The sequence below is a fragment of the Astatotilapia calliptera genome, chromosome 22 (genome assembly GCF_900246225.1).
Source record: "Astatotilapia calliptera chromosome 22, fAstCal1.2, whole genome shotgun sequence".
NCBI lineage: Eukaryota > Metazoa > Chordata > Actinopteri > Cichliformes > Cichlidae > Astatotilapia > Astatotilapia calliptera.
Window position 1 is genome coordinate 6,769,717 of NC_039322.1, and position 27,594 is coordinate 6,797,310.

At 41.3% G+C, this 27,594-nt stretch overlaps 3 protein-coding genes across 3 annotated transcripts; 2 read left to right on the forward strand and 1 right to left on the reverse strand.

The window, feature by feature from the left end:
- Positions 1-673: 673 nt before the first annotated feature.
- Positions 674-6,638, reverse strand: LOC113014756 (CD209 antigen-like protein E). The gene is made up of 7 exons (XM_026156482.1): positions 6,580-6,638; positions 6,369-6,443; positions 5,511-5,642; positions 5,008-5,085; positions 1,217-1,368; positions 1,010-1,134; positions 674-929 (listed from the first exon to the last, which is right to left on the reverse strand). Exons 2-7 carry the CDS (start codon positions 6,397-6,399, stop codon positions 752-754), a joined length of 696 nt encoding a protein of 231 aa, XP_026012267.1. The 5' UTR covers positions 6,400-6,443; positions 6,580-6,638; the 3' UTR covers positions 674-751.
- Positions 6,639-11,942: 5,304 nt separating this feature from the next.
- LOC113015236 (CD209 antigen-like protein C) lies at positions 11,943-13,289 on the forward strand. The gene is made up of 5 exons (XM_026157186.1): positions 11,943-12,262; positions 12,435-12,506; positions 12,657-12,722; positions 12,910-13,061; positions 13,161-13,289. Exons 1-5 carry the CDS (start codon positions 12,211-12,213, stop codon positions 13,287-13,289), a joined length of 471 nt encoding a protein of 156 aa, XP_026012971.1. The 5' UTR covers positions 11,943-12,210.
- A 2,404-nt stretch (positions 13,290-15,693) lies between these two features.
- On the forward strand, positions 15,694-16,936 carry LOC113015237 (CD209 antigen-like protein C). The gene is made up of 6 exons (XM_026157187.1): positions 15,694-15,712; positions 15,833-15,910; positions 16,082-16,153; positions 16,304-16,369; positions 16,557-16,708; positions 16,808-16,936. The coding sequence occupies exons 1-6, from the start codon at positions 15,694-15,696 to the stop codon at positions 16,934-16,936; spliced, it is 516 nt and encodes a 171-aa protein (XP_026012972.1).
- The last annotated feature ends 10,658 nt before the right edge of the window (positions 16,937-27,594 follow it).

Here is a 27,594-nt window from a genome sequence, read left to right on the forward strand (position 1 = left end):
AAACAAGGAAAGGTAAATAGTTTATAAAGGTGAAAAGTAAAATCAAAAGTAGTCAAAAAAGGCCAATTATACCCTGGATCCCAGAGGATTAAACTATTTTTTTAAGTAAATAGTTACTAAATTAAAGTAAATTAATTACTTTTAGAATCTTGTAACTCAGTTAATTTTTGGAATGAAGTAACTAGTAACTATAATGAATTACTTTTTCAAAGTAATTTGCCCAACACTGCACTCCAGTGACGTTGAGCGCAGACAAAAACATATTTTATTTACGTTGATTTCTCAGTTATAGCAGTACTGAGAAGTGTCAGCCAATCAGGTGACTCCAAGCACTGTAATGGTCAATTCCACTTCTTTTTCAATGATATAAATATATTTACTCCATTTTAACACTTAACATTTCTTCCATTCTGCTTTAAATGTTATAATAATTAATAATTCCTTCAATAGCTATTTTGCATATTTATATATTCAGTGAAATCCAAAATGTGGTGGATTTTTTTTCATTGCTTAAAAGTTGTAAAATTGGGACAATTTATAATTGAAAAAAATATTGAAAATTTCACAGGAGCTCTCACATTCGTTGTACAAAAATAATGAGAGCAGTAAGGAAGATACCAGATACACAAATTTTACTTTCATTTATTTAATCATACTCTTTTTTTGTCTGTTTGCAACAATTCTTTTAAAAAATTGCATCACTCCACTCTGGTGTTCAACATGGTGAACTGTATTTCAGAAAGATATGCATTTAAGTTGCAGTTACTCCTGCTTTCTCACAAATACTTCTTTGAGGCTTTAAGCAGGACTGATCAAACCAACACTTCAGATCTTTATTTTCAAATTCTTCTCCCATCCTCACACAGTCCTCTCCATCAGGATCTCCCTCTGTCACATTGTTTGGCTCTTTGCCAGCCCAAAACTTCAAACTAAAAGATGAAGAACAGAAAGAAGTAAAAACTGGGAATATTAATTCTGGAAATGGATTTTTTTTTCACAACAATCAAACCTTTCATCCAGCAGTGATCCGTCCACCCACAACCATCTGCCCTCTACTGCTGAGTCTGTCAGTCCGATCCAGAACTTGTCCTCACCTTCTTTCATTAGTTGTCTCACTCTTCTCTCCAGGAAAGCCTGATCACAAAAAGATGAAGAAAATTACCTTATCTGACAGTTCTGTGCTGAAACATGTGGAAACGTGACTAGTGTTTCATACCTGCTCCTCCCTGCTGTCTATCTTAACCAGGTCTCCTCCTTTAGCTCTACAATCAACTCTGCTCTGTTTCCAGGATAATTGACTGATGGAGAAGTAATAGCACTTTCCTCCATGTTTCTCCCAGCCTTCTTCACATTTATAAAATGAGCCATCTTCGAAAAGATTACAGCAACAATTTCAGTCACATGGCAAAAAAAAAAAATCACTGTTCATATATATCTATAAGGATGCAAATGTGTCAAAGACAAAATTCATCCAAATGTATTTATCATTTGGGATTTCGGAAAGGTAGGGTGCACCGTCCTGCATGATTATTCTAACAGAGACTCTCTCTAAAGGATAACTAATAATTAACTTTAATTTAATCAGGACTAGTTTTTTTCTGGTGCTTGAATGTAAAAAGAAAAAAATACAAGGGAAGCGGCGGCGGCCTAGAGGGAAGCGAGCCGGCGTCAGGAACAGGCTGAGAGCTCGTGCACACCGCACACCTCTGCCTAGCATCCTGCTCGCCAACGTCCAGTCACTGGAGAACAAGCTTGACGACCTCAGGGCCAGGGTAAAGTTCCAGAGAGACATTCGGGACTGCAATCTCCTCTGCTTCACCGAGACATGGCTGAACCCAGCGGTGCCGGACCACGCCATCCAGCCGGCCGAGTTCTTCTCGGTTCACCGCATGGACAGGACACGGGACTCGGGGAAGTCAAGGGGAGGCGGCGTGTGTTTAATGGTGAACAACAACTGGTGCAACAGTGCGAACGTTGTTCCTCTCACACGCTCCTGCACACCAAATCTGGAACTACTGTCCATCATGTGTCGTCCTTTTTATCTACCTCGGGAATTTACATCGGTCATTGTAAGTGCCGTTTATATTCCACCACAAGCGGACACGGTCACCGCCTTATGCGAGCTGCATGAGGCACTCACACAGCACCAGACACAACACCGGGACGCTGCGCTTATTGTGACGGGGGACTTTAATAGCGCCAACCTCAAACGCGCAGCGCCGAACTTTTATCAACACATCACCTGCCCCACCAGAGGTGAAAGGACACTGGACCACTGCTACACTACGGTCAAGGACGGCTACAAGGCACAATCCCGCCCCCCGTTTGGCAAATCTGATCACGCCGTCATCTTCCTCATGCCAAAATACAAACAAAGGCTGAAACAGGAAGTTCCGGTTCAGAGGAAGGTCGCGCGCTGGACGGATCAATCGGTGGCCGCGTTACAGGACGCACTCGATGACGCAGACTGGGGCATGTTCAGAAACAGCTCCGACGATGACGTCAACGTGTTTACGGAAGCGGTTGTGGGATTCATTGGGAAACTAGCGGATGATACCGTGGAGACAAAGACTATCACAACGTTTCCCAACCAGAAGCCGTGGGTGGATAAAACCATCCGCAACGCTCTGAGATCCCGCACCGCTGCCTACAACACGGGACTCATGACGGGGGACATGGACCCGTACAAAGCCGCGTCATATAACGTGCGGAGGGCGGTGAAAGAGGCGAAGCAGCGCTACGGGAGGAAACTAGAGTCACAACTCCAACAGAGTGACTCTAGGAGCCTGTGGCGGGGACTAAGGACAATAACGGACTATAAAGCACCAACAACCGGTATGACGAACGCGGCCGTGACTCTGGCAGACGAGCTGAACACTTTCTATGCTCGCTTCGAGGCTGCAGCTAAGGTCTCCAACAATGCTAGTGTTAGCGGCGCTAACGGCTGCAGACAGGAAGATACTGCCAGCACCGGAAACGTGCTCGTCATCTCCGAGCATGAAGTAAGGAGAAGCCTTCAAGAGAGTGAACACCAGGAAAGCAGCAGGACCAGACGGCATCCCAGGTCGTATCCTAAGAGACTGCGCATACCAGCTAGCTCCTGTGTTCACTGAGATATTCAACATCTCTTTATCTCAGTCGGTGATCCCCACATGCTTTAAAGAGTCCATCATTGTTCCTGTCCCGAAGAAACCCCACCCTGCTTCTCTCAATGACTATCGCCCTGTAGCCCTCACCTCAGTAGTGATGAAGTGCTTTGAACGCCTGGTCAGAGACTTCATCATTTCTTCACTACCAGACACACTGGACCCACTACAGTTCGCTTACCGTCCAAATCGTTCCACAGACGATGCCATCTCTCATCTCCTCCACACATCACTCACTCACTTGGACACTAGAAGGGGGAATTATGTTAAAATGCTCTTCATAGACTACAGCTCTGCATTTAACACCATAATTCCCTCCACACTCACCACCAAGCTGGAGCATCTGGGACTCAGCTCATCTATGTGTCAGTGGATCTCCAACTTCCTAACTGGCAGACCACAGGCAGTAAGGATGGGCGGACATGTCTCAGCCTCCACCACTCTCAGCACTGGAGCCCCCCAGGGGTGTGTTCTGAGCCCCCTGCTGTACTCTTTGTACACATATGACTGTGTGGCCACTACCAGCTCCACCACCATCATCAAGTTTGCTGACGACACCGTCGTGGTGGGCCTGATCTCTGATAACAACGAGACGGCCTACCTGAAGGAGATTAGGAATCTGGAGAACTGGTGCCAGAGGAACAACCTCCTTCTAAACGTCAGTAAGACAAAGGAGCTGATAGTGGACTTCAGCACTAAGCAGGAGAGGAACTACCAGACCCCCGTCATCAACGAGTGCCCAGTGGAGAGAGTGGACAGCTTCAAATACCTCGGAGTTCACATCACGCAGGACCTGTCATGGTCCTGTCACATCAACACCGTGGTGAAAAAGGCCCGACAGCGTCTCTACCACCTCAGACGCTTGAGAGACTTCCAACTGCCCTCCAAGGTGCTCAGGAACTTTTACTCGTGCACCATAGAGAGCATCCTGGCGGGAAACATCTTAACCTGGTTCGGGAACAGCACCATGCAGGACAGACGAGCTCTACAGAGGGTTGTGCGGTCAGCTGAGCGCACCATCCGCTCCGAGCTCCCTGACCTGCACTCAATCTACAGCAGGCGGTGCTGGACCAAGGCCAGGAAGATCGTGAAGGACCTCAGCCATCCCAACAACAGACTGTTCTCTCTGCTGAGGTCAGGAAAGCGATTCCGCTCCCTGAAGACCAACACAGAGAGACTGAGAAGGAGCTTCTTCCCGCAGGCGATACGGTCTCTCAATCACACCACCACACAGTACTGACCCACATATACAGTTCTTACACACACACTGGACTTTCTGGACTTTGGTTTTGCACAACACTGGTCACTATATTCTTCATTTCCGGTTAATACTTGTACAGCTGCTGTTATTGTGTATATATTTATTTACATTTATATTTCTTCATACATTCTTATATAGTTCTATATTGTGTATTGTGTATTTTGTATTTTGTTGTACAGTTATTTTATTTTCAACTTTAATTTATATATTTATCTTTATCTTATTCTTCCCAGTTAAATTTACCCTTCATTCTAATTTGTGTTGTACAGTTATTTCATTTTTAACCTTAATTTATATTTTATTCCTTCTTAGTTAAATTTACCCTTTTTAATTTTTCATATTTATTTCCTATCTTATTCATAGCCTTTTCCTTTTTTGTTCTCTTTAGGTCACGAGCAGTTGTCCAAGCATTTCACTGCATATCGTACTGTGTATGACTGTGTACGTGACAAATAAAATTTGAATTTGAATTTGAAAATACATTCTTTGTATCCAGTAAAAAAAAAACTAAAAAAAACTATTGGCTCATACTCAGCTATGTGCCAGCAGAACAATCCAAGCATAGCCAAATATCACAGCATATCATCTTTATTTGCTTACCTGTAAGAACATTTTGAGACTTCATTCTGAGCTCTTCCAGTTTTTTCAGTGATTCTCTGGTTTTCGTGTTTTCAAACGCTGAGTTAAAAAAAAATAAGAGAAGCAAAGATTTTGTAAATTAACAAGGATTACAAAAAACAAAAGAACAAAAGCCCTGAAAAAGATAAACACATAATCTTTAATTTGCTGCAAGTCTATTAAAACACTGAAGTGACATGATGGCTTGTCCAGTGTGCAATATGCACCTTGTGATATTCTGGATTAGGCTCTTGAAAAGATCAGGACAGAAGGACGTGGATAGGTGCTTTATTGAACAGCAGGACAACACACACTAACTTGTTGTTTTCTTAGCGTTGCGCAAACTACCCTTTTTGTTGTTATATATTGGTCAACCAAGAACTAGCCCTGTAACAGGCACTTCTGTATTTTACCACTGGGGGGCAACAATTCACTCTATTACACACCTCATCTGATTTATAGAAAATGTAAAAATAAAAACTCACTCGCACACTCACTGAGACGATAAATAATGAGGACAGCAGCTGCAAGCAGAAGACAGAGAACCAGCAGTGCCACTCTCTCTGCCTTGACCTTTGACCCTGTGCTTGATTTTGCATGCCAAGAGTCAGTTTCACCTGATGAACATTTAGAGGAGAAACAGATGTGAGCCTTCAGAAAAGTGTTTATTCATCTGTTATAACAGTTTTTAAAATTTTCTCAAAATATAATACTATAGTACTACTATAATAGTACACTGTATTATAGTAGATTGTCAATGCAAGAACAGTTAAGTTGATTAAGATGCTTTCCTCCAACAGGAAACATCCCATACGTGAATATCACCCATGTTAAAACATGTTTACATGTCACACGTCAAATACAAAGAGGTCAGTTCCTCTTTGTATTTGGTCTTGGTTATTTCCTTTTTCACACCTTTTAAACACCTTTTAAACACTTAACAGTTTATCGTCTTTTTCTTTCTTGCATATTTGTACATTTTGATTCATCCTCTCTGAGAACAATTACCTCGAATCTTTACATTTTTGATAACTGCAAGGACTAAAATAAATTGATATGATTAAAGAATGACTCACCTTATAAGAGAATGAGTGGATGAGTAAAGAATTAACGTGGGCTTGGAATATTTTTAGGTTATGTACAGTTAATGTTGTTCTATTTCAGTATACAAACCTTATTCTGTCACGGCTAGCGAGGTGTAGCAAATATGATGGAAATTAAAAATCATACATGGAATTTTTTTAAACAAATTTGTCAGATGGTTAAATAAACTTTCAAGTTTCAAAATAACTAGAATTTTCGGGCAATGATTTCATATGATTTTAAGGGGTTACTGGTCTTACCTTCTATGTAGCTCTGTGGACGGCTCATCATGCTGAGGCTTCAAAATCCTGACTGCAGTGTTCGTCCAAATGTCTCTGAATCACAAAAACAGAACAAAATTTTGATAAATTACTCAGATAAACTCTTTTTGTTATTTATTCCATTGCTATGCATTTAATATAGATGTAGATAATCACTGGTCCTCATTCTAATTCTTTCCTTACACCTTACCGTAGGCTTGTAATAAGTACTAGATGACAACTTCATGTTTCACAACTTTTAAAAACAACAACTTCCCTAAACTAAAGCGGATGGAGGAAGCATCATCGATCGTCTTGTTCCTCCCACAAGAGTAACTGCTGTTATTAACTAAGGCAAAGTTGTTGATTTGTTGTTGAGATGTGTGCCCGGTGGTCTAGTGTGCTGCCTTCTCACATACAAAACATCTGAGTTCTCTCAGATTGCTATTAAAAAACAACACAAGTGTTTCAAATAAGAAGTGAGCAGGTCGAGGCAGAAAAAAAAGAACTGTTGATTGGATGAGCTGGTGTTTTACAGTTTTTTCTGATTGCTTAAGCACATTTTTTGTAACTATTGGCTAATTTTGCAAAACTCTTCACACAAATAAGAAAACCTGTCACCCAATCATCAAAACATTGTAGTTCTCTTGCAAAAGCAAACACAGCTGGATTAACTCTTCACACCTTCGTAAAAATGGTGTTTCCGTATCAAACAGTACACACAAGCCATCATCTACTAAGCACACAATGCGCCAACTGCACACCGATGGTATGAATACAAAACACATCTGGCGTTTGCCTTCCCTGTGCACAAGGTAGGCTATGTCAGTTTGAGCTCATACTTCTGTCATAGATCCATAAGCATAGAGGGATCCAAACTTCAAGTACTGGTGTTTAGTCAAACACATCAAAACAAACACAAGTGTTTATTTCCAAGTATAGGATTATTTGCAATCGCCATAATGACTATATGGGTTAAGTGGTCTGCAGTGAACATGCTTCCTCTGCCCCCTCCTCGTCTTCCTCTTGCTCCTCCTTGTCCTTGTCGTCCTCTTCATCCTACTTCTTCACCTCCACGTCCTCTTCCTCGGCCTCCTCTACTTCTCACTCTTTCTGCTCCCACCATTGTACTCCGCACACACAGCTTACCTGTATTACAGTTTTTTACAGTCGCTAACAAGCGCCTACCCATACTTCAGATACTTTTTCTAAACTCTTAACACAGACCCACACCTACAAAACACAATTGGCCAAATGGATAATATCCTTCCCAAAAATACACTTTGTTAAATATATACTAACTCCTCATTTCAAAATTAGAACACATCTTTCTCTGCACACACTAACTGTACAAAAACACTATAAATCTGACTCAAAATGAAATTAGTCTGTCAAAGAATAACACTTGTTTTCACTTCACAAGGTACATGCAGTCAATCAAAGTACACCAGGTTTCAAAATACTGGCTATTATTGACATTACAAAAACTGCATAGACTTTTATGTTTCAGTTTCACAGGTATTTGCATGCGAAACATGCAATCCACCATATTGACACCAAAAATGTCTTGGTTGGTAACTGTATGTCCACATGTACAGTAATGTTCACATTCAAAAGCATTCCAGTAAAAAGCAAACAAGTTTTTGTTTCTTTACTGTTTACCACAGGAGGTACAGTAGAAACACGGTATGATAGGACAGAGAAAGTTTTACAGTATTGCTTACAGTGAACAAAATATCCATGAAACACACAAGAGCATTCTGAACAAAAAAACAACAGCAAAAAGCCAAGATAAAAAGGGGGGGAGGGGGGCTAAAAAAAGGCAAAAAAGTTGCATCTAATCTCTGCGATCTTCAGGGTTAGGCCACATGTTTTCATCAACATCACATCTGATGTCAGCCAAGTCGATGCACCTGGGATAAAACCGCCTGGTATGTCGGATCCACCCTTGGCAATCGTCAACTGTGATGTCCCTGGAGCCAGCATCCATGGCTTCAAGGAGAGACATCTGGTCATGTGGCTGATGGTCATAAACCTTCCACCGCCATGCAGAAAAGAACTCCTCTATGGGGTTGAGGAAAGGTGAATAGGGTGGAAGGAAGAGACTCACCAATCTTGGGTGGACTTCAAACCATGTTGTTATTGCTTGCAAGTGATGGAAAGCCACATTGTCCCAGGTAATTACAAAGGTCCTCATGTTTTCACCCTCCTGACCCTGCTCTGGAACCAGGCGCTGGTGGAGATCATTGAGAAAGGCAAGCAAGCGCTCTGTATTATAGGGTCCAACCTGACATTTGTGAAGGAGTAATCCTGCATTTGCAATTGCTGCACACATGGTAATGTTTGCCCCTCTCTGTCCTGGCACATCAACTGTGGCCCTTTTTCCAATTACATTCCGTCCACGTCGACGCCTTTTGGCCAGATTGAATCCTGCCTCATCGATGTATATGAATTCATGAGGGGCCTGGTTGGCCTCCAATTCCATAACTCTCTGAAACAAAGTTTATGTAAGTCATGTTAGTACTGTATACCATACTGTACTGTAACCTAGTATTGTGTAGGTTACCTACTTGCAAAGTGCAAAGCTTATAGAACTGGACATTGGATTGAATATACACTGTACCTGGACATATTGTCGTCGTAGCTCCTTGACCCTCTCACTGTTCCTCTCAAAGGGAACAGTGTAGAGCTGCTTCATCCGCACTCTGTGTTTGGACAATGTCCGCGAAATGGTTCTGAGGCTGATTCTATCGATATTGTCGAATATCTCATGGTCCGCCACAATTCTGGTTTGTATTTCACGCAGTTTTATTGCATTATTTGCAGTAACCATTTCCACAATGGCAAGCTCCTGATCATTACTGAGGAGCTTTCCTCTTCCCCCAGAGGGTGGAAGACGTTGCATTCTTTAGAAAGACAGACAATTCAACATATGCATTACTGTATGACCATATTGACATGTCAAGTGAGAATAGGAACAATCCATGTAAAATGCAATACTTACCTGTTGGTTTGTTGAAAGGTGCGTATAATGGAGGCAACCGTTGACCGCCTCAAATTGGGCTGCACTCTTTCACCAGCCTCTCTTAGTGAAAGACCATGGTTGATTACATGGTCAATGATAGTGGCACGGATTTCATCACTGACTACTGTTCTTGCAGCCCTTGGAATGCCACCACCACGCATTCTTACACCTATACCTTGCCCTCTCCTTGGGCCTGCTCTTCTCTCTGGGCCCCTTGCTCTTACTCTTCCTCGACCAGACATTACAGTGTTTGTCTTTTTTTTGTTTCCAAAAACATCACTCCTCAAGGTCTTGCCTTATGAACCCCACTGAGTCTAAGCCAGAATGGAAGAAGGTGTGGTTGGCCCAATTTACCCAACATAAATCAGCTGTGTGTCAATTATTCAATTGTTTGTTTGTTTACAGCTGAGATATATTTTTGATATTGATATTGTTTTTGTACTGATATCATTGCAGGGGCAGAGGTTTTTATACTGTATCTACGGTTTGGAATATTGTTTTTGCTATTGTGGGATGTTGTGTGTTAACATTCGTAGATACTACAAGAACAGTCCATAGTTTTGTTGGGAGGTATAACTTGTCTGTTAAGAAAATGTAAGCATTGTGGAAATGTGTTCACTGACTGCATATTGGGTGAACACGACATGAAATGTGTGAATGGTATGGCCACAACAGACCGATCCTGTGCTAATTGTGTTTAGAGTTTTGCAAATGTGACAACTGTTTGGACAAACGCTTGTTAGCGACTGTAAAAAACTGTAAAGTGCTTAGGCTGATTGCAAAGTGAACGAATTATCTAAGAAAGTTTTCACATGTGAAAGTGTGCCAGACAGTTGGCAAATTAGTGTTAATGATAGCCATACATGTGTATACTTTTGCTAGGAGTGTGTTGGAAATTTGGTAATTGAGTGTTGTGCAGTGAATTGTGCCTACAGTCTTGCAAAGTGTGTGTTACAAAATTGCAAACTGAGTGCAAAGCAGTTTTTGTGCTTTTAGTTTTGCACACTCAGTGAGTGGTTTTGCTATAAGTCTGACTAGTTTTAGAAATTGTGCTACAGGATTCACAGTTAGTGTTTAGGCATTCGGTAAAAACTGTAACATAACTGTTAGATGAAAAACAACACAAACATTGATCTTAAATTTGAGAAAACATATCTAAACATAGCCATACGAACATATTTCGCAAAGAGAATGTTGGTGTGATAATGTAATGTGTGTGCGTTTGCGTTTAGCACACACAGCAGTACTTTGTTAAGCAAATGTTGCTCATATTTTACAGGCTGAACTCAGTTTCAGGCACATAGATTTAAGTTGTCCAGTTACTGCTGGTTTTTCACAAATAGTTCTGTGAAGGATGATTTAAACCAACACTTCTGGCCATGAGCTGTTCACAGTCCTCTCCAGTATATTCACTATTTGTTCCATTTAAATTGTTGGTGTCCAGTTGGTGCTCCGCCATCCACCCACAACCATCTGCCCTCTATGGCAGAGGTCTCGAACTCCAGGCCTCGAGGGCCGGTGTCCTGCAGGTTTTAGATGTGTCCTTGATCCATCACAGCTGATTTAAATGGCTAAATTACCTCCTCAATAAGTCTTGAAGTTCTCCAGAAACCTGGTAATGATCTAATCATTTGATTCAGGTGTGTTGACCCAGAGTGATATCTAAAACGGGCGATCGTGGCTCAAGAGTTGGCAGTTCGTCCTGTAATTGGAAGGTTGCCGGTTTGAGCCCAGGCTCGGACAGTCTCAGTTGTTGTGTCCTTGGGCAAGACACTTCAGCCGTTGCCTACTGGTGGTGGTCAGAGGGCCAGGTGGCGCCAGTGTCCGGCAGCCTCGCCTCTGTCAGTGCGGTTGTGGCTACAATGTATCTTGCTGTCACCAGTGTGTGAATGTGTGTGTCAATGGGTGGATGACTGACCGTATAAAGCACTTTGGGGTCCTTAGGGACTAGTAAAAGCGCTATACAAATACAGGCCATTTACCATTTAAAACCTGTAGGACACCGGCCCTCGCGGCCTGAAGTTCAAGAATCCTGCTCTACCATCTTTCAGTCCAATTCAGAACTTGTTATCAGATTCATTAGGTTTCTCAATCTTGTCTCCAGGAATGTCTGAACAGAAAAGCTTTAGGAAGATGACACTGTTAGACTTTTTTGTGCTGCGATCCAAACAAAACAGATCGTGCCAAGGCTGTGTCCAAATTCAGGGTCTGCACGCTTGAAGTACGCGCACTACGCATACTACGTACGGTGTGTACTGTAAGTATGAGAAGTGCAGAAGTGAGAGGCTTGTGAAATGGGACGGTCTAGCCTTCGTCGCGCTGTTCAGGTTGCCTAGCAACCATGATACTAACCGCGAGAAATGTTTCATACAGCCTTGTTTGACTGAAATGAAGGAGAAAAATGTTTTATTGGTCATTCATTTTTGTCATGACATCACTTTGATTAGGTGAGTATCTGAGGCTGAGACCACAGGACTGTAAAACATGATTGTTGGGCTTCATTTCTGTGCTGAACAGTCATTTCAAGATTAGTTAGTATTTGTGTATTTGAGTTTGACACCCCTGCTCTACTCTCTGTTTATATGGGTATATTGTTTACCTGCATGCTACCAAAGCCTGCTCATGTGTGAACAAAATCGTGACTACAAGTTTGCTGAAATAATAGCAGTTCTAGTAACAAGACCTTCTCCTTGGCTATTGACTCTGGAAAATCAAAGGCAGATATTCTTTACAGAGATTAAGTGAAGCCAAAAACAGTACTGACTGAGTTACATTTTTTTTCTTATTTAAGTGTTTGAGCTTTTGAAAACCAAGGAAATGCTCAGAAAAATTGAACTGGAGCGGGAAACTGTAAAAATTCATGTCACGGGTAAGAAAATGAGACTCCTACACTGCAATTGTGGACTTTCAATTTTGTTTATGACCTCTGGAATTCAATCACATAACACGACATTTCTCCTAAACTTTTACTTTACTTTCCCAACATTCATTTTCTATTCTGTTTTTTTGTTTGTTTTGTTTTTGTTTTATTTTTTTTTCAGAGAAATTGGCTGAAATCAAACCATGCAATACAGTGACGCCCACATGTCCATTGCAGCCTGAAATGAAAATAAGTAAGTTATTAACTTTTCGCCATGACTTGTATCTGCAGAAAGAGATGGAATAAAAACATATACAGGATCAAAAGAGCATCCTGCTACAAAGAGACGATTGTGATGAAAAATTTATTGAGTAAACTTTTTTAAATTTCTTTTTCATAACAGTAACACAACCTTACAGCACAATAAAGCCTACAACCACAACCTCACAACGTCCTGAAGTAAACATGAGTAAGTTTTAGATTTTGTCTTTGACAATGTTTTTATCCTGTGATTGAAATAAAGTTGATGGACTGACAGAAATGATAAGATAAACTGTAACTGCAGCACAGAGGCACCTCCTTCTGCCTCCAAATCTCACAAACATAAACATGATTTGTTCCACCTGAAGAAATATCTTCCTGTAATCTCTTCAAAGATGAACCATGTTATAAATGTGAGGATGACTGGAAGGAACATGGAGGAAATTGCTATTACTTCTCCACCAATTCATCCTCCTGGAATGAGAGCAGAACTGTATGTAAAACTAAAGGAGGAGACCTGGTTAAAATAGACAGCGAAGAAGAGCAGGTATAAAACATTTCTGCAGGTTCATGTTCTCATCCTGATGTTTCAGTATCACAGGAATGAAAGATTCCCAAAATAATTTAATCAAATGTTCCTGTTTAGAATTTCTTGAGGAAAAATGTTCAACAAAAAATGGAGATACATGACATCCCTTTCTGGATCGGACTGACAGACTTAGCAGAAGAGGGCAGATGGTTGTGGGTGGATGGTGGATGGCTCCCCACTAAATGAAAGGTTTAATTCAATCTAATTAGATTATACAACATTACACACACACACACACACACACACACACACACACACATATATATATCTATATATCTATATATATATATATCAATCGATAGATAGATAGATCTATATAAACGCCAACATCATCCTAGTGCACAGACAAGTTGAAGCAGACAAAAACAACAAGCACGCATGCTACAAACTTTACCCGAGTCATTTAGACAGCCGTTAGCACGTGATTCTCCTTATGGGGACCTGATATGTTTAATATGCTGCTGAGAATATAGCCCAGAAGAAGCGTATAGTATAGCTTTTATTTTGGAAAGAGCCATTTCTCTGTAATAAACTCTCTTTTCCAAAGATGAGTGATTCCTCGATTAGATAGATTTAATTATTTTTATTATTTTGTTCTTTCAGCAACATTAAATTTAAAAATTTTACTTTTGAGTTAAAGTATATATTTATAATTTAAATAAATGACAAATTAAAAAGGCATGGACATTTTTTTTTATCGAAAAAATATTGAACCGTATCGATATATATGTATATATTAGGGGTGCAACGATTCACAGAATTCACGGTTCGGTTCTATACGGTCCAATATTTTTTCGGCGTAAATGTGCAGTCATATTCGTTGTGTTCCCACTAGTGCTGTCAGCGTTAATCTCGTTAAAATTACATTAACGCCATAACGCCACAAATCTCCGTTAACGAGTTACCGTGCATCGCCCCGTGCGTGGGGCTGGACGGCGTCAACACGTTAACAAGCTAACTGGGCTAACGCACTAGTTCCCACCAATTGAGCATTGCGTGGTACATCCGACATACTGTTTTACTTTTGTCCATGATGCGGTCATGCTTCACATGAAAACCAAGATAGTTCCAAACGCCAGATCTGAATGAGGGTGGGGAGGTTCAATTTTGGATAGCGTTGTGGCAGTTGCCATGTTGCAACGAGCTTAGCTTCTGTCTTGCTAGCTTGCGCTGCACTCAGTGGATCTGCACTCGACAGTGCAGCCTAGGCGGAGTAGTCGAATGCACATCCACTGAGCTCTCAACACAGACAGCATCGTCAGAAGAAAAGTTGATAAAATAAATAAAAAATCTTGTATTGTTTGATACATATGCATACCGAACCGAAAGCACTGTATCGAACGGTTCAATATCGATACGAGTATTGTTGCACTCCTAATATATACATATATAGTCACCTTAAGGTGCATTATACTGTGAGGAAAAAAGGGACCGCAAAAATCAGACAATCCCAGTAGCATTTTATTAAAGTGAGTGAGGAGGTAAGTGGAAAGTGAAGAAAGAGAGGAAACACACACAGAGACCAGGACAGAACACAAACACAGGGAAAGAGAAGACAAGTTTTATGACATCCCATAGTGGCGTAAAAAAGACTGAACACATTACAAAAACACTTTTGTTCATTTCCAGAATCATAGTTCAGCTTTTACTTACTTACTTTACTTGACTCTTAACATTCTTTCTGTTTTTCATCCTTTAGTTTGACATTTTGGAGGTTTTTTGAGCCAGATGATTGGAAAGGGAAAGATCCTGATGGAGAGGACTGTGGTAGGATGGGGCCAGTGTATTGGTTTGATAACTCCTGCAAAAGATCTCGTGGAAGTATTTGTGAGAAATCAGCAGTGGTCGGACACCATATATTTGTATGTGTCTAAAATTCAGGTCAGCATGTATTTTTTTAAACAACTTGAGCAGAGTATGTAAAGCTAATACCACAAACATTTAAAGCTGCCTTTCAGAAATGCTCAGTGAAAAAAGAAATTCTGCATCGTGTATAATAAAATAAATGTGAATAAATATTATGTGCTGCATGTCGACATCTGAAACGTTTGCCTGTAAGAAACTTAAACTACGTAAACAGACTTCAATATTACTCAATCAACTCAGGAGGGGAAAGTAGTGCTTAGTGTTCTTAGATTATGTGATAATTTAACTAGTGGTTTCCTCAGTCACCCATGTTGTTGTCTGGTACACAGTGTGCTCTGTTTCCTGTTTGGTTCATGCAGCTGTGTTTGTCACAGCTATCTGATTTACCATAAATAAGAGGAAGTGAATGTTCACGGAAAAGTTGTGAAATACTGTGTGCATAAACATCATGGCCAGCTTATGACTTCTTTGTTTTAAATCAGTTGGCACAACTTTAATTTCAAAAAGAGAAAAAGAAACAAGCTACAAGACAGATGAATCCAGCATCTAAATTAAGATAAAAATATATATCTACTATTATCTGAGTTTACATGGCAATATTTGCCAAGCCCCTCCTTGTAGTGTTGTTAGTCTCATTAGTTAAGACCTAATTTATAATTAAAGGTTTGCCCTTTTGTTATTATTATAGTTTTATACTTTTGATTTACTGGAGTTGATGGTACACATGTCTGAAAATGTTGAAGGTAAAATTATTTACTTTTTTTTTTCAACAAACAAGCAAATTGTTTGTTGGATATAGTGAATTCAATCAAAACTGAGTGAAAAACAGTACTGACTGAGTTACATTTTTTTTCTTATTTAAGTGTTTGAGCTTTTGAAAACCAAGGAAATGCTCAGAAAAATTGAACTGGAGCGGGAAACTGTAAAAATTCATGTCACGGGTAAGAAAATGAGACTCCTACACTGCAATTGTGGACTTTCAATTTTGTTTATGACCTCTGGAATTCAATCACATAACACGACATTTCTCCTAAACTTTTACTTTACTTTCCCAACATTCATTTTCTATTCTGTTTTTTTGTTTGTTTTGTTTTTGTTTTATTTTTTTTCAGAGAAATTGGCTGAAATCAAACCATGCAATACAGTGACGCCCACATGTCCATTGCAGCCTGAAATGAAAATAAGTAAGTTATTAACTTTTCGCCATGACTTGTATCTGCAGAAAGAGATGGAATAAAAACATATACAGGATCAAAAGAGCATCCTGCTACAAAGAGACGATTGTGATGAAAAATTTATTGAGTAAACTTTTTTAAATTTCTTTTTCATAACAGTAACACAACCTTACAGCACAATAAAGCCTACAACCACAACCTCACAACGTCCTGAAGTAAACATGAGTAAGTTTTAGATTTTGTCTTTGACAATGTTTTTATCCTGTGATTGAAATAAAGTTGATGGACTGACAGAAATGATAAGATAAACTGTAACTGCAGCACAGAGGCACCTCCTTCTGCCTCCAAATCTCACAAACATAAATATGATTTGTTCCACCTGAAGAAATATCTTCCTGTAATCTCTTCAAAGATGAACCATGTTATAAATGTGAGGATGACTGGAAGGAACATGGAGGAAATTGCTATTACTTCTCCACCAATTCATCCTCCTGGAATGAGAGCAGAACTGTATGTAAAACTAAAGGAGGAGACCTGGTTAAAATAGACAGCGAAGAAGAGCAGGTATAAAACATTTCTGCAGGTTCATGTTCTCATCCTGATGTTTCAGTATCACAGGATTGAAAGATTCCCAAAATAATTTAATCAAATGTTCCTGTTTAGAATTTCTTGAGGAAAAATGTTCAACAAAAAATGGAGATACATGACATCCCTTTCTGGATCGGACTGACAGACTTAGCAGAAGAGGGCAGATGGTTGTGGGTGGATGGTGGATGGCTCCCCACTAAATGAAAGGTTTAATTCAATCTAATTAGATTATACAACATTACACACACACACACGCACGCACGCACGCATGAGAGAGTTATTCCCATACAGCTTATGACAAAATTTGATCCGAAGTGATTGATGGCCCTAATCACGACCTTTTGACCTCCCGCCCCTCCCCCCCGGAAGCGTGTAATGAGCGTGACGAATCGTATCCGGAGAAGGGGGGGGGGGGTGGGAAACCCCCCGCGTGACGAATTATATCCTGAGAAAGGGGGGCGAACCCCGGAAGCGCGCCATCTGTTGCTAACCGTGTCGAATTGCACCCTGAGAAAGGAGGGGTGAACCCGGAAGCGCGTCATCTGTTGTTGGGGGAAAAAAAAAAGTTTTTAGAGGGAGGGGGAAAACCTCCGGAAGCGCGTCATCTGTTGTTGGGAAAAAAAGTTTTTAGAGGGAGGGGTGAACCCCCGGAAGAGCGCCATCTGTTGGAGGGGAATAAAAAAGCAGAGAGAGGAGTCCGTCACAATTCCTAAGTCACACACACAAGATGGATTCTTTCCTTCTGCAGCCCCGCAGCGGTCCTGTGTCCGATGAGATCTGCTCTCCCAAAGAAGAAGGTTTTGAATATGACATATTCAAATACAGCATATTTACTATGGAAGGCATCGATCCGGACCTTATGACCCTACCGGAAATACTCCGGAAGTGTCTAGTCATTTTCAGACCTGTTGCATCATGTTCCCTAAGCACAGCGGTGATGCAGCAGATGATTCTGTGATGTATAGAGAGACAGAGCGGATGTAATTTTACTTTCTTAAGCTGCACCGGCGTTTGTAATGGAAATAAAGAGTGACTTCCTGTAGAGATTTCAATAGTATTTTATTTTCCTATAATACAGACGCTGTAAAAAAAAAAAAAAAAAAAAAAAAAAACCTTTAAGATACACCATAGCTTGTGATGAAAAGAAGAACTTTCTATCCGCTTGTAACCTACAGGCTGCCTATGTGTAAAAAATTGAATAAATATCGTTTAGTGAATACTACTTTTCCTTTTGAGAGTCCTTTTTTACAAGAGACTGAAAAAACAAACCAGCGACAGGCGATCTTGTTTCACACACACACACACACACACACACACACACACACACACACACACACACACACACACACACACACACACACACCTCTGTGGGAAAGAGTCAACCATGAGAGTTTTGTCAACAGCAATTGTCCATTTGGTAAAACAAATATCCGTCTCAAAGTCGTATTTTACCGTTGCAGAAAACAGACGGCGTTCGCAAGAAGGCCCACACACACACACACACACACACACACACACACACACACCGCGGGTCAAGGAGGAGTGAGACAGCAGATATCAGTTTTTTCTCAATGCTTATATCCTATAACACGCCCTCAAAAAAAAAAAAAAAATTATTATTATTAAAACATTTATATGAGGTAGGTTTTGCGCAACCTGCTCCTTGTCAGACCAAAGTAGAGAGTTTTTTCTTCAATACTTTAACAATAAGTTTTCTCAATAGATAGAAAATGTTGATCCGCTGAGGAGTCAACATCCGATATTATCATTGCTTGTAACCCGGTTTCGTACATCTCCCCATAAAACAAGTCTTAGTGGAAAAAAAGCTCATATTCGAATAAGTTTATTAAAGCACCCCCCTCTGTGGGAAAGAGTCAACCATGAGGCGAGTTTTGTCAACAGCAATTGTCCATTTGGTAAAACAAATACCCGTCTCAAAGTCGTATTTTACCGTTGCAGAAAACAGACGGCGTTCGCAAGAAGGCCTACACACACACACACACACACACACACACACACACACTCACACACACACACACACACACACTCTCACACACACACACACACACACACACCCCGCGGGGCAAGGAGGAGTTTTTTTCTTCATTACTTTTTACAATAAGTTTTCTCAATAGATAGAAAATGATGACGCTGAGGAGTCAACATCCGATATTATCATTGCTTGTAACCCGGTTTCTTACATCTCCCCATAAAACTAGTCTTAGCGAGGAAAAAAAAAAGCTCATATTCGAATAAGTTTATCCCCCTCTGTGGGAAAGAGTCAACCATGAGCCGAGTTTTGTCAACAGCAAGAACAAGGTCAGACAGCAATTGTCCATTTGGTAAAACAAATACCCGTCTCAAAGCCATATTTTACCGTTGCGGAATGTGGGAAAACAGACGGCGCTCGCAAGAAGCCAATCAAAAAAAAACAACCCACTCTAACTATCGGTATTGTCAAGAGAAAGATGCGAAAAACAGATGCTTCGCTAGACTAGGATAAAATGAGAGAAGAAGCGGAAGGGGAGTCGCTATCTGTGACAGTTCTACCAATCGCGAGGAAGAATCCGTGAATATTATGTCAGCATTCCGTTCAAACAACGCCGCCGATCAGAGCGCCAGCTCGCCAGAACTGTTCATGGACCGCTTTGTTGATTGGTCTCGGCGCAGGTGCGACAGAGGGAGAATATTAATTTACCTCCGGGGGTTTTGTACGGTAGAACGGGGAAATAGAGCCCGCGCGGCGGGTAAACGGTGGCTCTGATCAGCCCGAAATAACTGCGAGGGTCTGCAAAATTCTCTCTGATGATTTGGGGGTGATGCAGAGGGTAAGCGCGCTTGGCGTTGACGTAAGGGTACAGGGATGTGACGTCTACGTAATACACATTTTCTCCTGGCGAGGCGCTGTAACGCAGTCTCAAGGCCGAAGTGCGGCCTCCGTAAAGCCCCGAGCGAGGAGACAGAGGTTCCGGGACTTCGTAGTTCCGCATAAAATTTATAACCTCCTCGTTCGATTTTTTCATCTTGTTCCATTCGTGCTCCCACAGAGTGACCGTGCGGACTCTGTAAACGTTTCTCAGCTCCCGGAGCCTCGCCTCGGCAGAGGCGTACAGGTCCCCGTAAGGAGCGCGGGTCAAAGGGCAGATTTCCTCAGGCCTGTAGCATTTTGGACAGCCGTGATAAAAGCATCCCAGAAATTCCCACACCCACTTTTCCCCGTTAATCAGCGCGTATCCGTCAACAAAGTACGGGCCTATTTTTTTCTCCCCGCCGGATGTGAGAGCGTGTTGAACGGGAATTTTCTGAGAGTGAGCTACCCACTCCAGCCACTGAATGGATGCGTGCGAATAGGCTTTGAATCTGCGCCCGTAGTTGTCGGGCGAGGGGATGGCCAGACTGTTTTCGGGTAGGAAATTGGTGAGAAACACTTTCATGCAGGCTGAAGCTATAGTGACGCAGCTGAAAGGGTCTACTTTAGTTTCGCCTATAAACCCGTCTCTGAACTTTACGCACGCCTCTCTCAGGATATTAACGTCGTTTCGGCAGTAATACAGGGATTCTTTTTCAAAGTTAAACACTCCCCGGGAGGCCTCGCAGTGCCAACGCAAAAACTCTGCCCTTTCGGGAGGTGACATGCGCTCCACCCCGTAATCTGAAGGAGGAGGGTACGGACCCGAGTATTTTAAGCGGTCCCGTGAGCTGAATTTGTGAGGAAAAAATCCCTTGGATTTGTCCTCGAAGCCTAAAGCTTTGGGCATAGCGCTGAGACTGAAGGATATAAAAAAAACAACAACAGCAATAGAATAATATTAAACACAAAGTGAACCCGTCTTCCTTCATTAAATAGGTTCTTTTAGATGTTAAGGAGGAATTGACTTAACCAGGCTGGCGGAGAATGAAGACAACCGGACACCTGCAGCAGATGGGGGAATCAGTGAACTTTTATTGAGACAGAGACAACCTCTCAAAAACAGCTCACATCAAGAGATTCCTAATATTTGCTGTGAGGATGGGTATATATTCTCTAAAACTTACAGGAGGGGGTTGTGAGGACAGTGCTGCATTAGCAGAAAAACAACTCCATAAAAGGAAAGCGGCCTTGGGTGTTCTAGTCTCTTCGCTTGCAGATATCTTGCACCTGCAGAATGAGGCGATCGCTTCTTATCGCTCTCAAGGCCAAAGTCGTGAGCGCATATTTTTATTACACAGTTGCACAGTAACTTTAAAGCTGAACAATATTTAAAGCTGAATAATGTTTGATCAAATTATATTTTCTTCAAATCCCCCTTTTGACCCATCTTAAATGGGTCAACACACAAAAATAAGTAACATTCAAAGGAACACAGAGACGTGTCGAAGCCTGGCTCGAAAAACTCCTCGGGTCTTATCATTTGTCTTTATCTGTCATTGCAGATGAGGAGAAAAGAGTCCAGGCACCACCCTGCCCAGGGGTCGGCTGCAAGCAGTCTCGGTTCCCGATGAAAGCAGTAACAGCTGTCCTGCACACAAGGGTACAACGAGTTAGTGCAACCAGGGTAGTGACACAAAATTAACAGTTCCTGTAACTCAGCAACCAAAAAGCATAAGTAATGATAAAAATGTGGAGAGTACAGAGTATACTATAATAATGAGAGATATAAACGTGAAAATGTGAAAGAATAAATCAACCGTAAAATAAACTCAGAACGGTAACTGCTAAGGACATTCAAAAGTGAATATGGTAAAACTGGAGAGGAAGTGGTGGGCAAGACCCTAGGGGCTACATTTGTCAGATTGGGACTGTCAGAAGGGGGCGAAGCTTTTGAACTTGAAGGTGTCATAAGTGTCGGGGGCCCTTCACAGATCAGGATTATGCCAATGGGAATGAGACCCAGGGCCAGGAAGCAAACAAATACGCAACATCTTTGCCTGCCTGTCATTTCAGGGGGAAAGGGCCAAGACATGTTTACTTAGCTTGGATGTCGTCTAATAGAGGATGATGGGGCACAGAAAGGTGGTCCAGTTCCCCCCACCTCGCCAAGGGCGTGTTCTAGGAGTTAAAAAGCAACAACCTGAGAGAGAGAGAGAGAGAGAGAGAGAGAGAGAGAGAGAGAGCCCCTAATGGCCAGTTAGTGGGCTCTAGGTCAAACTGTCCCCAAATTTGTTATTTGTTATTATTACTTGTTTTCATGTCACTTGTCTGTTTTCTACTGCACCCCTCTCACCAAAGCAAAGCAAACATTAGCAGCACATTGACCGTAGTCAGGCATCCTCATTCCATAGGTGCTATAAAACATTTCCTGTAAATACAGTGTAATAGCATCCCCAACTCCTAACCCATAAACACCGTTTCTTCACACATCCGCCCAGAAATCCTGTAATAGAAAAACATTAAAACTGTAACCCTGTAGGGAAGAAAATGTAAATGGTAACGCTGCGCAGTTACCTCTGTAAGCAACACAAGACACAAAAATGGCATTTACAGGTTCACTCATCCTCGAATATTTTGTCATCCTTCTACTCCTGTAAAAGAAACCCACATAAATTCATCCACCCTTTTATCCTATCTAGGTGGAGGTGGTTAACCTTGAGTCATGGTCAAGTCTTGTCATCTTTTACCAGTCAGTCCGTTTGTTTTTATTCCCAGTCTTTCATCCATTCATCCGTTCTTTGCTGATAGTGAAACCTGTCGTCGCATCTAGTTTCCACACTCAGCAAAATGACGTCATCTCAAAAAGAAACAAGAACTTGAGTTTGGATTACCTCGCTGAATCCTTTTTTAAACAGGGACTCTCGTTTCTAATTGTCCCCACAAGTGTTTCCTCCAGAACCCATTTCAATGCGGAGAAACTCACTTACAACAATTTTCTCGCCGACGTGTAATGCTTGTAATTTCCGATGTGCAGATCTGCTTAAAGAAAAGATTCACAAACAAAAATCAGTAAATATAAAACAAAATAAAATGAAAAATAACAAAAACAAAATGCAGACGCCCGGGTCTTAGGACTTGTCACTGAATATTCTTCCCATCAATAAAAATACCAACCTAAACCTACACAGAGTCAATTCAACACCACCTCAATCTTTTCATATTCATAAACCTATATGTTTTGCGTTCGTGAAACAAAATTGAACCATTAAGTAAGTTGAGCTCTTGAAATGTTTTAATTCTCTTAATTCTGCCAGTTTATTTCAACACTTATTCAATGACTTTTATTCAACTGCTACTTGGTCACTCGACTTTTACCTGTTCAAATTGCCTAGGGTTCAACAAAGTCTAGATCCCCGTTTTCATGAAACTTGAACGGTGTACGATGATTTACTTACAGTAATTTAGAATCATCACTCAACCTAGCTCTACTACTGGCACTGCGTGACTTTTCTCACACTGGAAACCAGAATTTAGTACAGAACTTTAATGCCTCAGGCAATCGCGTTCAAGGGCTGCCCCCCCTTCTCTTCTTCTTTGTCCGTGTGTTCCTCCTTTATTAAATCTCCATCACAATGACGTGGCGCTCTGAAATAAAACTCACACTGTTAATTCCTCGTTTTCACTCTGCACCACTGCTCAGAGTGTTTTCTTTTCTTTTTAGTGTAGAGTAAACAATTAAGTCGAGGCCTTAAGCCCCAGATATCTCGCACGGGCATCATTTTCATAACCAAACCGCTCCGGACTCTGCTCCCCAGACCACACAAATGCCCTCTGGGCTTATTATTATAGCAAATTCTGTATTTGACTTTGTTGTGTGCAGCATTGAGCCTTTGTCAGTAAAGCATTCTTCATTGCAGCAGCTAGAGCATTGTGTGTCACTTCTTAGTAAATTAAATCAACATTTTGATTTTAGTGCATGGGTATGTATCAGTTTTTACTCCCTCAACAAGTGCATAAGTGTTCATGTGTGTGTTTCCCTTCATTCTAAGTAGGCGCATGCAGAAGTGTGTGTTCGTGTGTTGGTATATGTTTGTGTTCATCACCTTCCTGTTCTGTAGTTTAGGTAAACCAGCGGCCTGACGCATGGCCTAGGGTCCTCCCCTCCTCTTTGGGTCTGTTTTCATCCGTTGTTGCAGCTGCCTGCATCTTCCTTACTTTGCTCCACGGCCTTCTGCAGCTCTGCTGTTCGGCTCTTCTCAGAGGTCAGCATCCTTCTGCTCACCGTCCCTTTTCCTCCGGGCTTAATGCGCGTCTCGTCACAGCTCTGTCAGCTGACGCAGCCTGGGAATTTCCCCCGTGTAGTGAAACGGGCTTTAGGTTTAGTGCTCTCCGTCTCTGCTGCATGAGATCACTCTTTTGCAGCACTGTTGACATCCTCAAGTTGTTGTTGTGAGTCCAGCTGCTGTGGCCTTCAGGGGTCAAAGGGTCAAAGATGGTCGCGGAGAGGGCAACGATGGTAGAGGGGAGGGTAGGAGTCCAGGTCAGCTTCGGCTCTCAGAAAAAACAAAAACAAAACAAAACAGGCGAACAGGAAAATGATGTTGTGTTGGCTGTGCTGTGTTGGCTGTGTTATCCCGAGAGGGGAGAAACAACGAGATCTCGTCTCCCCCTTTTTTTTTTTTTTTTTTTTTTTTTTTTTTTTTTTTTTTTTTTTTTTTTTTTTTTTTTTTTTTTTTTTTTTTTTTTTTTTTCTCCATATAATCAACTCATAACCCCTCAAGTTGACAGGACAACACAGGTACGTGTTAAAATTCTTAAGATCCTGTTTAGAAACCTAAAAAGGAATTTCCTATCATTCAGTAGTCATTTGTCTTAAACAATCAACAAAAACATGTCCCAAGTCGACCCTTTTAACCACTAAATTTGTCGTGTCCTCACTTAATCCTCAGACCAGTGTCTTTGTCTTTTGACGTTACGTTGTTGTCCTGCAACCCAAAGCGTTTAATTGTCAGTAATGTATGAACTATATCATTTAAAAACAGGTGTATGTTAAGTGTCGCTACTTTAACCTTGCATGTACGTGCACATGTATGTAAGCTGTTTCTTCATTGCATGTATGGGTGCGTCTGTATATGGGTTACTTTAACTTTTTCTCAAACGAGGCATTTCTCTAACACGCACATGTGTCTGTTCCTCACCCTTCTCATATCTTTCTCTGGTTGTGTGTGGTTTTATTTGTTTCAGTGATTTACCAGGAACATCTTTTCCTTTTCTCCATGTCTTCCGCCAGAGGTTAACACTGGTGAGATTCAGGGACACAGCACCCAGAGCAGGTCAGCGAGAAAAACCCGCCTCAAACTACATTCTCTCTTTTTTGTTTTACCGGGAGGGGTGAGGACAACTCTGGTGTCCAGCCGTGAATTTTAGCCAAAGCTTGGCCTGTCTTCTGCTGCCGTACTCAGGCTTCCAGGTTAAGAAAAAACACCTGTATGAAGACACTAAACATACATTTAGTATTTGTATAAACATAACTGCCTAAATCATTGAACTCTTGAGGAGGGTGTATTTCAGAATCAGAATCAAAATCAAAAACTTTATTGTCATTGTCATGAGACCGACGACATTAAGAATGGTCCCTGATCATTGCATCATCCCTAGTAATATCAAATATAAAAAAACAATAAAATTCAATCAATAAAATAGATAGAATACTTAAAATACTAAGTATTCCCACCGTCATGCTTCAGACCGTGCATAGATTAACACAAGAGTGGCATGGTGGACATTTTTGTAGTATTCAGATGTGTTATTGCAGTTGGATAACAGCTGTGTTTGAGTCTATTAGTCCTTGCTCTGATTGCCCTGTACCGTCTGCCTTAGGGCAACAGTTCGAACAGGGAGTGGCCAGGATGTGAGGTGTCTTTTATGATGTTTTGGGCCTTTTTAAAACAGTGGGCGTTGTTTGACTCTTTACTAACTTTAAAACCCCACCATAACAATTTCTCACTGACAAACTTCTATGCATCCATTTAAACATGCGAAGCCAGCACAAAATCACACACATACCCCTACAGCAAAGCTTTAACATAACCACAATGCAACTCCTCCCTTAAACGGGAGAAATCACCCTGAATCAACCAACTCTATATAAAACGTCAAACAAAGATAAACCACAAACATTTCTACACTTCTGTGTCTTCCACGCAGCACAATAGGCAGAAAAACACCGATTACTCACAGTCTACAACAAAAGAAAAACCTGCTCTTTTCACAACTCTCACAGCTAAAGTCAAAACTCTTACCCAGTGCCTCTGAAATAATAAAAAATCACCAAATACTCGATTACTCTTTTCACTCGCTCCCTCTCACTCCCTTCTTCCTCATACAGCATACACGCTCGCTCCCGCGGACCCGCTCGGCCCCGCGGGCTCACTCGGCCCCCACCTTTTTCCTCTCACAGAGACAGAGAGAGACCCTTTTCCTTTTTTTTTATTTCTCCAGCACACATACACACACAGAATCCCAACTGAGAGAAAGAGGGAGAGAAGAGAAAAGAGTTGTAGAGAGGAAGTTTTTTAGCAGGAGTTTCAGATCTAACAGATTTATACAACTTATTTACACACACCGGTAATTTATGTTCTATTTATTGATTTTAAAGGAGAATTTGGGCCAGCTGGGTTTCTGCCTATGTTAGGCACTAACAGCTGGGGCGCTGCTTTAAAGGTGAGTCAGCACTGAAATATCCCTTCAGGTGTTACCAAGCTTCTACCAAACCGGAGTCTGGCGGGTAACCTTGCCTAGAGCTTCCTGATAGGGGTGCTAGTTGGTTGTCACCTTGTTCACACGTCTCATTCACACTTCATACATTACCTGCAGTCACTCATTACCCTCCTTATGTATGTAATAAATGTGTAAAAAAATTCTATGTGTGGTGTATTATTTTAACCAAAAGAGGAACCTAGTTCCTTTAATTGTGTAATCTGTGAACACGGAGAACCAAACTGTCCTGCCCAGTGTTCCACAGCAAGCATTCAGCGTGTATTTATGTGTGTCCAATATCAAACAGAACATCAAAACATTTAAAACACTAAAATCATCGGGGTTTTAAGAAGAGATCCGTTTTCTCCTATTGATCAAAGGGACCCCTCCTTTGGACTCCAACCAGTACTTCTCCTTTTAAGTTTTAGAGGATCTTTTCTAATAAAGTCCTCTGGGCCTTCCTAACCCTTCTGTAGTTTAGAGAATATTACTAAAAAATATTCTCAAGGCCTTTAACCTTTTAATTTGTTTAGAAAGGCGTTACTAATAAACCCTTTCAAGGTCCCAGACCTGCACTGAGGTATTTATCCGACACCGGAGAGCAACCCGTCGGCTGCAACCGTGGTCAGACCTCAGTTCACTCTTATCTTTATTCACTTATTCACTTATTTCTTATTCACTTATCTCTTATTCACTTGTCTGATTCTCAACAAGCCTTAAGTAAGCCAGACAATTTTGGTTATGAATTACTAGGAGTTTGGACACTAAGTATTTTTATAATGTTCAATATAGCAGAAATAAAAGGTCTGCTTACCTTGTTTTTGTGTGCACACAGCTTTTGTCCAAACTCCGTTCACTCAGACCACGGCCGATGTCCTCCCACCCGTTCCAGTTTGGCCTGGAGCGGATCCTGTTCGTGACGCCAATTGAAGGATATAAAAAAAACAACAACAGCAATAGAATAATATTAAACACAAAGTGAACCCGTCTTCCTTCATTAAATAGGTTCTTTTAGATGTTAAGGAGGAATTGACTTAACCAGGCTGGCGGAGAATGAAGACAACCGGACACCTGCAGCAGATGGGGGAATCAGTGAACTTTTATTGAGACAGAGACAACCTCTCAAAAACAGCTCACATCAAGAGATTCCTAATATTTGCTGTGAGGATGGGTATATATTCTCTAAAACTTACAGGAGGGGGTTGTGAGGACAGTGCTGCATTAGCAGAAAAACAACTCCATAAAAGGAAAG

Excerpts from the sequence above, each read along its gene's own strand:
- LOC113014756 (XM_026156482.1), bottom strand. The coding sequence starts at position 6,399 with ATGATGAGCCGTCCACAGAGCTACATAGAAG. Across the intron at positions 5,643-6,368 it reads TCCACAGAGCTACATAGAAG|GTGAAACTGACTCTTGGCAT; the intron begins GTAAGACCAGTA and ends AATGTTCATCAG. Across the intron at positions 5,086-5,510 it reads TCGTCTCAGTGAGTGTGCGA|CGTTTGAAAACACGAAAACC; the intron begins GTGAGTTTTTAT and ends TTTTTAACTCAG.
- LOC113015236 (XM_026157186.1), top strand. The coding sequence starts at position 12,211 with ATGCTCAGAAAAATTGAACTGGAGCGGGAAACTGTAAAAATTCATGTC. Across the intron at positions 12,263-12,434 it reads TGTAAAAATTCATGTCACGG|AGAAATTGGCTGAAATCAAA; the intron begins GTAAGAAAATGA and ends TTTTTTTTTCAG. Across the intron at positions 13,062-13,160 it reads TAGACAGCGAAGAAGAGCAG|AATTTCTTGAGGAAAAATGT; the intron begins GTATAAAACATT and ends GTTCCTGTTTAG.
- LOC113015237 (XM_026157187.1), top strand. Across the intron at positions 16,154-16,303 it reads GCAGCCTGAAATGAAAATAA|TAACACAACCTTACAGCACA; the intron begins GTAAGTTATTAA and ends TTTTCATAACAG. Across the intron at positions 16,709-16,807 it reads TAGACAGCGAAGAAGAGCAG|AATTTCTTGAGGAAAAATGT; the intron begins GTATAAAACATT and ends GTTCCTGTTTAG.